General features: G+C 47.6%; 2 protein-coding genes across 5 annotated transcripts in view; one reads left to right on the top strand and one right to left on the bottom strand.

The window, feature by feature from the left end:
* LOC133638854 (neutral ceramidase-like) overlaps window positions 1–1,072 on the top strand; it is a 28,290-nt gene extending 27,218 nt beyond the window's left edge. Inside the window, exons 17-21 of one of the 2 annotated variants that reach the window (XM_062031848.1) lie at window positions 145–240; window positions 307–456; window positions 522–578; window positions 642–734; window positions 788–1,072. In XM_062031848.1, coding sequence (XP_061887832.1) covers window positions 145–240; window positions 307–456; window positions 522–578; window positions 642–734; window positions 788–1,024 — 633 coding nt within the window. In that variant the 3' untranslated portion in view covers window positions 1,025–1,072. The remainder of the gene's footprint in view (window positions 1–144; window positions 241–306; window positions 457–521; window positions 579–641; window positions 735–787) is intronic. The other variant, XM_062031849.1, reaches the window with a different exon arrangement.
* Window positions 1,073–1,170: 98 nt separating this feature from the next.
* LOC133638855 (cGMP-dependent protein kinase 1-like) lies at window positions 1,171–5,195 on the bottom strand. Of its 3 annotated transcripts, none has more exons than XM_062031851.1 (10): window positions 3,933–5,195; window positions 3,778–3,877; window positions 3,595–3,716; window positions 3,435–3,524; window positions 3,079–3,220; window positions 2,862–3,025; window positions 2,683–2,805; window positions 2,552–2,614; window positions 2,427–2,493; window positions 1,171–1,294 (listed from the first exon to the last, which is right to left on the bottom strand). In XM_062031851.1, the coding sequence occupies exons 1-10, from the start codon at window positions 4,052–4,054 to the stop codon at window positions 1,196–1,198; spliced, it is 1,092 nt and encodes a 363-aa protein (XP_061887835.1). In that variant the 5' UTR covers window positions 4,055–5,195; the 3' UTR covers window positions 1,171–1,195. The 3 variants fall into 3 exon arrangements, 2 of the variants coding, with proteins under 2 accessions (XP_061887835.1, XP_061887834.1); XM_062031850.1 differs by having other exon boundaries at window positions 3,595–3,722; XR_009823694.1 differs by having other exon boundaries at window positions 1,216–1,294; window positions 2,552–2,633; window positions 3,595–3,722.
* Window positions 5,196–10,950: the final 5,755 nt, after the last annotated feature.

Raw genomic sequence — 10,950 nt, forward strand, 5'->3', positions numbered from 1 at the left:
CACACACTACATGAGTACCTATGAGGAGTACCAGGTACACACACACACTACATCAGTAGCTATGAGGAGTACCAGGTACACACACACACACACACACACACTTACTGAGTACCCATGAGGATGGATGAAGATGTTGTGGGTCAGGTTCAGAGGTACGAGGGCGCCTCCACCATCTACGGGCCGCACACGCTCAGTGCCTACCTGCTGAAGTTTGGTCACCTGGCCCGGGTCATTGCGCAGGTGTGTACTGCCATCTTAGAAAGATCTGATGGTGGCAGAAGGTCCTGATAGAAGCTGATGTTCCAGGACAAAGTGGCAGATCTTCCGCCAGGTCCGCCTCCTCCGTTCTTCCAGAAGAATCTTTTCAACTTGTTGCCCCCGGCGCCGGCTGACAGGAAGCCAAACAACAGCACCTTTGGACAAGTCCTGGAACAAGTACTTCCGGTGTACAGACAGGTAGGACCTCCCCCCGCCCGACACAACTGATCAGGTCCTAGTCCAACACCTGGGCCGTGTTTCAGGGCGACGTGGTGTCCGTCACCTTCGTGGCAGGAAACCCCCGACACTCCGGAGACGTGGTGAGACGCCGTCTGCCCGCCTGACCTCACTTCCTGTTGACCAGTCTTCTTCCTGTCCGTCAGAGGGATCGCAGCTTTGTCGCGGTGGAGATGCACGACAACACCAGTGACACCTGGACGCTGGTCCACACTGATGCATCATGGGAGACCAGGTGTGTGTCTGTCATTAGCACCTTGAGCTAACCATGCTAACCTGTGTGTCCTTGCAGGTTTCACTGGCTCAAAGGTTCCAACCGCCAGAGCAACGCCACGGTGGAGTGGCACATCCCGGCCCACGCCGCCACCGCCCGCTACAGGATCAAACACTCGGGCTGCTACAAGACCATGAAAGGACTTCAGCCCGTCATCGCTTCCTACGAGGGCGTGTCCCACGTCTTCCAGGTTGTGTCCTCCTTCTACCACCTGTGACCTCTGCTGGCTTTTCCCCAGTCCTACAGGTCATGTGACCCCTGCTTTTAGAGGAACCACACCTGGGACTTTGTCAATAAACTGACTGACGCAACATGGTGTGTGCGTGTGCATGTGTGTGTGTAAATACACAAGGAGAAGGACGTTTTTTGTGAAGGTTTACTGGAAAAAGTCCAGATTCTGAGGTCTAATCTGAAGTTGTTGAGGTTCTAGAAGTCTTTGTCCCATCCTGAGTTGTCGTCTGGGGGCGCCGCCTCACCGTCTTCGGGGTACGTGTCAAAGTTTCTGGTGTCAGTCGCTGAGGAAACCTGAATAGAAAACATCCATCAGCACCATCAGGACCAAGACAATGGCTGGACCAACAGGACCATCAAGACCAGGACCAGGCATGGACCCTCAGGACCTTCAAGTCCATCACGACCAGGACAAGGCCTAGACCCTCAGGACTATCAAGACCATTAGGACCAGGACATGGCCTGGACCCTCAGGACCATAAACACCATCAGGACCAGGCCTGGACCATCAAGACTATCAGGACCAGGGCAAGGCCTGGACCAGCATGGACCTCCAAGACCATCAGAACCATCAAGTCCAGGACAATGCCTGGACCAGTATGGACCAACAGGACCAGGACAAGGCCTGGACCCTCAGGACTATCAAGACCATCAGGACCAGGACAAGGCCTGGACCATCAGGACCAGCGTGGATCTCCAAGACCATCAGGACCAGGACAATGCCTGGACCAGTATGGTCCAACAGGACCATCAAGTCCTGGACCATCAAGACCCTCAGGACAAAGCCTGGACCATCAGTACCATCAGGGCAGTCAGGACCAGGACAAGGACTGGACCCTCAGGACCATTGGGACCCTCAGGACCATCAAGACCAGGACAATGCCTGGACCAGTATGGACCAACAGGACCATCAAGACCAGGACAAGTCCTGGACCCTCAGGATCATCAAGACCATCAAAACAAGGCTAAGGCCTGGACCGTCAAGACCATCAGGACCAGGACAAGGCCTGGACCATCATGGCCATCAGGACCAGGACAAGGCTTGGACCATCAAGACTATCAGGACCAGGACAAGGCCTGAACCATCAAGACAATCAGGACAAGGCCTGGACCATCAAGACCCTCAGGACCAGGACAAGGACTGGACCCTCAGGACCATCAAGACCAGGACAATGGCTGGACCAGTATGGACCAACAGGACCATCAAGACCAGGACAAGCCCTGGACCCTCAGGACCATCAAGACTATCAGGACAAGGCCTGGACCATCAAGACCCTCAGGACCAGGACAAGGACTGGACCATCAGGACCATCAAGACCAGGACAATGGCTGGACCAGTATGGACGAACAGGACCATCAAGACCAGGACAAGGCCTGGACCCTCAGGACCATCGCAAGCGGCCGCATAATGAGACCTGCTACTCACGTCAGGTGTGATGGGCGGAGTCAGCGTTCCTTTCTTCAGACCTGGCCAGTCAAAGCCGTCAAACCACCTGCAGGCATGAACATCTGAGTCCTCAATGCTTCATTTAAGTCAAGTCTTTGACTCACTTGTGTCTCAGGATGTCTCCGACTCCATGCCTCTGGCTTCCAAGTCTCTCCTTGGGCTTGTCTCTGCACAAAGTCCAGCAAGCTTTTATTTTGAAATAGTAGGTGTGGCTTAGTGCGCTGTCCCCGCCTACCTGATCAGCTTCTTGATGAGGTTGCTGGCGTCCTCTGTGACCGTCTCAGGGAACTCCACCAAACCTATGCCTCCCAGGATGACGCTGTAGATCTTCATCGGATCCGGACCGGAGAACGGCGGGCTGGAGGCGAAGACCAAACAGGTTTTTGAGGAGAACAATGCATCCATCTGTCTCACCTGCCCGTCAGCAGCTCAAACATCAGGACGCCCAGAGACCAGTAGTCCGCTGAGAGGCCGTGGCCCTTGTTGAGGAGGACCTCTGGGGCCACGTACTCGGGAGTTCCGCAGAAGGTCCACGTCTTCTTAGAAAAGCCCATCTTCTTGGCGAAACCAAAGTCTGCCTGGAGAAAGCGTCAGTCAGGTGACCCCATGAGCGTGCTGCACACCTGCGTACCAGCTTGGCGTATCCAGCGCTGTCCAGAAGGAGGTTCTCAGGTTTGAGGTCTCTGTACACAATCCCTCTGGCGTGCAGGTAGGACAAGGCCTGCAGGACGCAAGCCACGTAGAACCTGCTGGTGAGGTCATCAAAGGAACCTCTGCAAGAGCCAGAAACGTTCAGACATTACAGAGAAAGAGAAGAAGGATGAGAAGGAGGAGTAGGGGAACAAAAAGAAGGAGGAGGAGGAGAAGAAAGGTGTAGAAAAAGATGGAGGAGAGGGCGAAGACGGAGGAGGAGAAGAAAGTGGAGAACCAGAAGAAGAAGGAGGAGGAGAAGAAGCAAAAGGAGTAGGAGGAGCCTCTCTGTCATACCTGTCCCTCAGGAGCGTCCACAGCTCGCCACCAAGACACGCCTCCATCAGCAGGTACAGGTACTTGCTGTCCTTAAAGGTACGGTACAACCTGCAGGTGCACACAAGAACAGGTGGAACAGAAGGCCACTTTTATTTTGTAGGAGCGCGGTGTGAGCTACCTAACCATAAAGCGGCAGGTGGTCTGGCTCATGATGACCTTCTCTGAACGCACGTGCTCCTGCTGCTGCGTGGCCACCACCACACGCTTCATGGCGAAGGTCCTGGCCTTGTTGCTCCTCAGCTGCACCTGAGCACACCAGCATCATGTGACCTCCTCAAGGTCCAGCTCAGTCTGGCCTCACCAGGTCCACGCGTCCGAAGCCACCCACTCCCAGCGTCTTGACCACGTCCAAGTCGTCCAGCCGCAGGCGGGAAAAGGAGACGCCGTCCTCCGCCTCGTACCTGCAAGACCGCAAAGATCAAAGCTGCTGCCAAGGTGAGTCCAGGCTGGCAGTACCTGCACCGTTTGACCAGGGAGAAGAAGGGGAACTTCCTGGAAGTCTGCACTGAGAAGGAGGGACCGTGGGGGGAGGGAGGAGCCTGCAGGCTGACATGGGACAGCTCCCGCATGGTCTCCATTTCCTGTCCACCCGACTACGTGCTATTCTTTTCTACTTGGGTTCTGCACCAGGTCCAGCAGGGTTGACAATCTTCTCCAGTCTATCAGGTCCACCAATCCCAGCAAGGTTTAACAGGTCCAGCAGGGTCTACCAGGTCCACTAATCCCAGCAGGGTTTACCACAACCAGCAGGGTTTACCAGCTCCAGCAAGGTCTTCCAGGTCCAGCAGGGTCGGCCAGGTGCACTAATCCCAGCAGGGTTTACAAGATCCAGCAGGGTCTACCAGGTCCAGCAGGGTCTACTAGGTCCACCAATTGCATCAGGGTCTACCAGGTTCAGCAGGGTCGACTAGGACCACCAATTGCAGCAGGATCTACCAGGTCCAGCAGGGTCTACTAGGTCCACCAATTGCGGCAGGGTCTACCACGTCCAGCAGGATCTACCAGGTCCATCAGGGTCTACTAGGACCACCAATTTCAGCAGGTCTACCAGGTCCAGCAGGGTTTACTAGGACCACCAATTGCAGCAGGGTCTACCAGGTCCAGCAGGATCTACCAGGCCCATCAGGGTCTACTAGAACCACCAATTGCAGCAGGGTCTACCAGGTCCAACAGGGTCTACTAGGTCCACCAATTGCGGCAGGGTCTGCCAGGTCCAGCAGGATCTACCAGGTCCATCAGGGTCTACTAGGACCACCAATTGCAGCAGGATCTACCAAGTCCAGCAGGGTCTACTAGGACCACCAATTGCAGCAGGGTCTACCAAGTCCAGCAGGGTCTGCAAGGTCCACCAATTGCAGCAGGATCTACCAAGTCCAGCAGGGTCTACTAGGACAACCAATTGCAGCAGGGTCTACCAAGTCCAGCAGGGTCTACTAGGTCCACCAATTGCAGAAGGATTTACCAAGTCCAGCAGGGTCTACTAGGTCCACCAATTGCAGCAGGATCTACCAAGTACAGCAGGGTCTACTAGGACCATCAATTGCAGCAGGATCTACCAAGTCCAGCAGGGTCTACTAGGTCCACCAATTGCAGCAGGATCTACCAAGTCCAGCAGGGTCTACTAGGTCCACCAATTGCAGCAGGATCTACCAAGTCCAGCAGGGTCTACTAGGTCCACCAATTGCAGCAGGATCTACCAGGTCCAGCAGGGTCTACTAGGTCCACCAATTGCAGCAGGATCTACCAGGTCCAGCAGGGTCTACTAGGTCCACCAATTGCAGCAGGATCTACCAGGTCCAGCAGGGTATACTAGGTCCACCAATTGCAGCAGGATCTACCAGGTCCAGCAGGGTCTACTAGGTCCACCAATTGCAGCAGGATCTACCAGGTCCAGCAGGGTCTACTAGGTCCACCAATTGCAGCAGGATCTACCAGGTCCAGCAGGGCACATGACTTGAACATGACAGGTCCAAGTGGGTAAAGTAGGACTCAGTCTGCTCAAGGACGCTGCAGATTTCCTGTCACAGCTCCAGATGTCATTCACACACACACACACACACACACACGCACGCATACACTCACTCACTCACTCACACACACACACGCATACACGTACACACACACGTACACACACACACTCGCACGCACGCATACACTCACTCACTCACTCACACACACACACGCATACACGTACACACACACACACACTCGCACACACACACACGCACGCACGCACGCATACACTCACTCACTCACACACACACACGCATACACGTACACACACACACACACTCGCACACACACGCACGCACGCACGCATACACTCACTCACACACACACGCATACACGTACACACACACACTCACTCTCACACACACACACGCGTACACACACGTACACACACACACATGTACACACACACACACGTAGGTAACATGATGAGGTCACATAGCTGAGAGGTTGCGATGCTAAAATAAAATAGTCTCCATCACGAGTTCTGACTTCAAGTCTTTCATGTCAATCTTTTCAGACTGGAACACACAACAGGAAGTGACATCATCACTAAATAAACTACTTCCTGTACACCTCAATTAACTTCATCGGGACTTTGTAGTAGTTGTTGTAGTAGTAGTAGTAGACGTAGTAATAGGTGTTGTTGTAGAAGTAGTACTAGTGGGTGTTGTAGTAGAAGTGCTAATAGTAGTAGTAGAAGTAGTACTAGTGGTAGTAGTTGTTGTTGTAGAAGTACTACTACTAGTAGTAGAAGTAGTACTAGTGGTAGTAGTTGTTGTAGTAGTAATTGTTGTTGTAGAAGTACTACTAGTAGTAGTAGTAGAAGTAGTACTAGTGGTAGTAGTTGTTGTTGTTGTTGTAGAAGTACTAGTAGTAGTAGTAGAAGTAGTACTAGTGGTAGTAGTTGTAGTAGTAGTTGTTGTAGAAGTACTACTAGTAGTAGTAGAAGTAGTACTAGTGGTAGTTGTTGTAGTAGTAGTTGTTGTAGAAGTACTACTAGTAGTAGTAGAAGTAGTACTACTATTAGTAGTACTACTTCTACAACAACAACTACTACTAGTAGTCTACTAGTAGTAGTTGTTGTAGACGTAGTACTTTATAATATATCATTTATAGTGTAGTATATCATATATAGTATATCATATATAATGTAGTATATCATATATAGTATAATATAACATATATAGTACAGTATATCATATATAGTGTAGTATATCATATATAATGAAGTATATCATATATAGTGTATTATATCATATAAGGTATAATATAACATATATAGTACAGTATATCATATATAGTGTAGTATATCATATATAGTATAATATATTATATATATAGTACAGTATATCATAAATAGTGTAGTATATTATATATAATATAATATATCATATAGTGTAGTATATCATATATAGTGTAGTATATCATATATATATAGTACAGTATATCATAAATAGTGTAGTATATTATATATAGTATAATATATCATATAGTGTAGTATATCATATATAGTGTAGTATATCATATATAGTGTAGTACAGTATATCATATATAGTATAATATATCATATAGTGTAGTATATCATATATAGTGTAGTATATCATATATAGTATAATATATTATATATAAAGTACAGTATATCATAAATAGTGTAGTATATTATATATAGTATAATATATCATATAGTGTAGTATATCATATATAGTGTAGTATATCATATATAGTGTAGTACAGTATATCATATATAGTGTAGTACAGTATATCATATATAGTGTAATATTTAGTGTAGTATATCATATATAGTATAATATAGTGTAGTATATCATATATAGTATAATATATCATATATAGTGTAGTATATCATATATAGTATAATATAGTGTAGTATATCATATATAGTATAATATATCATATATAGTGTAGTATATCATATATAATGTAACCTACTCAGTGGTCTAGTGGTTAGAGTGTCCGTCCTGAGATGGGTAGGTTGGGAGTTCAAATACTGGCCGAGTCATACCAAAGACTATAAAAAATGGGACCCATTACTTCCCTGCTTGTCACTCAGCATCAAGGGTTGGAATTGGGGGTTAAATCACCAAAAATGATTCCCGGGCACGGCCACCGCTGCTGCTCACTGCTCCCCTCACCTCCCAGTGGGTGATCAAGGGTGATGGGTCAAATGCAGAGAATAATTTCGCCACACCTAGTGTGTGTGTGACAATCATTGGTACTTTAACTTGAACTTTAGATGCCAGACTACCTTAGAGAGTCACCATGCCAGACTACCTTAGAGAGTCAGCATGCCAGACTACCTTAGAGAGTCAGGTTAATGCCAGACTACCTTAGAGAGTCACCATGCCAGACTACCTTAGAGAGTCAGGTTAATGCCAGACTACCTTAGAGAATCAGGTTAATGCCAGACTACCTTAGAGAGTCACCATGCCAGACTACCTTAGAGAGTCAGGTTAATGCCAGACTACCTTAGAGAGTCACCATGTCAGACTACCTTAGAGAGTCAGGTTAATGCCAGACTACCTTAGAGAGTCAGGTTAATGTCAGACTACCTTAGAGAGTCAGGTTAATGCCAGACTACCTTAGAGAGTCACCATGCCAGACTACCTTAGAGAGTCAGGTTAATGTCAGACTACCTTAGAGAGTCAGGTTAATGCCAGACTACCTTAGAGAGTCACCATGCCAGACTACCTTAGAGAGTCAGGTTAATGCCAGACTACCTTAGAGAGTCACCATGCCAGACTACCTTAGAGAGTCAGGTTAATGTCAGACTACCTTAGAGAGTCAGGTTAATGCCAGACTACCTTAGAGAGTCACCATGCCAGACTACCTTAGAGAGTCAGGTTAATGCCAGACTACCTTAGAGAGTCAGGTTAATGTCAGACTACCTTAGAGAGTCAGGTTAATGCCAGACTACCTTAGAGAGTCAGGTTAATGCCAGACTACCTTAGAGAGTCAGGTTAATGCCAGACTACCTTAGAGAGTCAGGTTAATGCCAGACTACCTTAGAGAGTCAGGTTAATGCCAGACTACCTTAGAGAGTCACGTTAATGCCAGACTACCTTAGAGAGTCAGGTTAATGCCAGACTACCTTAGAGAGTCAGGTTAATGTCAGACTACCTTAGAGAGTCACCATGCCGGACTACCTTAGAGAGTCAGGTTAATGCCAGACTACCTTAGAGAGTCAGGTTAATGCCAGACTACCTTAGAGAGTCACCATGCCAGACTACCTTAGAGAGTCAGGTTAATGCCAGACTACCTTAGAGAGTCACCATGCCTGACTACCTTAGAGAGTCAGGTTAATGTCAGACTACCTTAGAGAGTCAGGTTAATGCCAGACTACCTTAGAGAGTCACCATGCCAGACTACCTTAGAGAGTCAGGTTAATGTCAGACTACCTTAGAGAGTCAGGTTAATGCCAGACTACCTTAGAGAGTCAGGTTAATGTCAGACTACCTTAGAGAGTCAGGTTAATGCCAGACTACCTTAGAGAGTCAGGTTAATGCCAGACTACCTTAGAGAGTCAGGTTAATGCCAGACTACCTTAGAGAGTCACGTTAATGCCAGACTACCTTAGAGAGTCAGGTTAATGCCAGACTACCTTAGAGAGTCAGGTTAATGTCAGACTACCTTAGAGAGTCACCATGCCAGACTACCTTAGAGAGTCAGGTTAATGCCAGACTACCTTAGAGAGTCAGGTTAATGCCAGACTACCTTAGAGAGTCACCATGCCAGACTACCTTAGAGAGTCAGGTTAATGCCAGACTACCTTAGAGAGTCACCATGCCTGACTACCTTAGAGAGTCAGGTTAATGCCAGACCACCTTAGAGAGTCAGGTTAATGTCAGACTACCTTAGAGAGTCAGGTTAATGCCAGACTACCTTAGAGAGTCACCATGCCAGACTACCTTAGAGAGTCAGGTTAATGTCAGACTACCTTAGAGAGTCAGGTTAATGCCAGACTACCTTAGAGAGTCAGGTTAATGCCAGACTACCTTAGAGAGTCAGGTTAATGCCAGACTACCTTAGAGAGTCAGGTTAATGCCAGACTACCTTAGAGAGTCACCATGCCAGACTACCTTAGAGAGTCAGGTTAATGCCAGACTACCTTAGAGAGTAAGGTTAATGCCAGACTACCTTAGAGAGTCAGGTTAATGCCAGACTACCTTAGAGAGTCAGGTTAATGCCAGACTACCTTAGAGAGTCAGGTTAATGTCAGACTACCTTAGAGAGTCAGGTTAATGCCAGACTACCTTAGAGAGTCACCATGCCAGACTACCTTAGAGAGTCAGGTTAATGCCAGACTACCTTAGAGAGTCAGGTTAATGCCAGACTACCTTAGAGAGTCAGGTTAATGCCAGACTACCTTAGAGAGTCAGGTTAATGCCTGACTACCTTAGAGAGTCAGGTTAATGTCAGACTATCTTAGAGAGTCAGGTTAATGTCAGACTACCTTAGAGAGTCAGGTTAATGCCAGACTACCTTAGAGAGTCAGGTTAATGCCTGACTACCTTAGAGAGTCAGGTTAATGTCAGACTACCTTAGAGAGTCAGGTTAATGCCAGGCTACCTTAGAGAGTCAGGTTAATGCCAGACTACCTTAGAGAGTCAGGTTAATGCCAGACTACCTTAGAGAGTCAGGTTAATGTCAGACTACCTTAGAGAGTCAGGTTAATGCCAGACTACCTTAGAGAGTGTTGCGTTTGACCAGATGTTCCTCCAAGTGGGATGTAAAACGCTGGTCAGTCCCAAGTTCCTTAGATGACACATAAACTGATCTCGAATATACACCAAGCACAGTATAGGTATTTTGTATTTTATTGTCAAATATTTGAGAATAGAGACCAGCCTCGAACAACACATACAAATGCGTAGCCCAAGTTGATCTGAAAACTTCCCGGAAAGCACTCTCCTCTTCAGTATCTCCCCCCGCCCTCACTTGTCTCACCTCAAACACATGCTCATTGTCTCTTATCTTGAGTCGGCCTGGGAAACACAGGAAGGAGGAATTCCTCCTCTCTGCCTTCTACTTCAAGGCCGGCCCAAGTGCGAGCACTTTGTCATGGGATGAAAAGAAAAGCAAAGAGTACAATATGGAACATTAGCTATATGTAATATGACTATGAAAATTAATAAGTAACACAAAATATGGATATATGAAGATATATATATATCTTTCAAGAGTCAGGTTAATGTCAGACTACCTTAGAGAGTCAGGTTAATGCCAGACTACCTTAGAGAGTCAGGTTAATGCCGGACTACCTTAGAGAGTCAGGTTAATGCCAGACTACCTTAGAGAGTCAGGTTAATGCCAGACTACCTTAGAGAGTCAGGTTAATGCCGGACTACCTTAGAGAGTCAGGTTAATGCCAGACTACCTTAGAGAGTCAGGTTAATGCCAGACTATCTTAGAGAGTCAGGTTAACGCCAGACTACCTTAGAGAGTC

Source organism: Entelurus aequoreus, linkage group LG21 (assembly GCF_033978785.1).
Source record: "Entelurus aequoreus isolate RoL-2023_Sb linkage group LG21, RoL_Eaeq_v1.1, whole genome shotgun sequence".
Taxonomy (NCBI): Eukaryota; Metazoa; Chordata; class Actinopteri; order Syngnathiformes; family Syngnathidae; genus Entelurus; species Entelurus aequoreus.

What these genes read in the sequence shown, in the direction of transcription:
- LOC133638855 (XM_062031850.1), bottom strand. Translation starts at nt 4,054, where the DNA reads ATGGAGACCATGCGGGAGCTGTCCCATGTCAGCCTGCAGGCTCCTCCC. An exon ending in GCGCTGGATACGCCAAGCTG is followed by an intron (nt 3,026 to 3,078) that starts GTACGCAGGTGT and finishes CGCTTTCTCCAG; the next exon opens with GCAGACTTTGGTTTCGCCAA. An exon ending in TTTGAGCTGCTGACGGGCAG is followed by an intron (nt 2,806 to 2,861) that starts GTGAGACAGATG and finishes CTTCGCCTCCAG; the next exon opens with CCCGCCGTTCTCCGGTCCGG.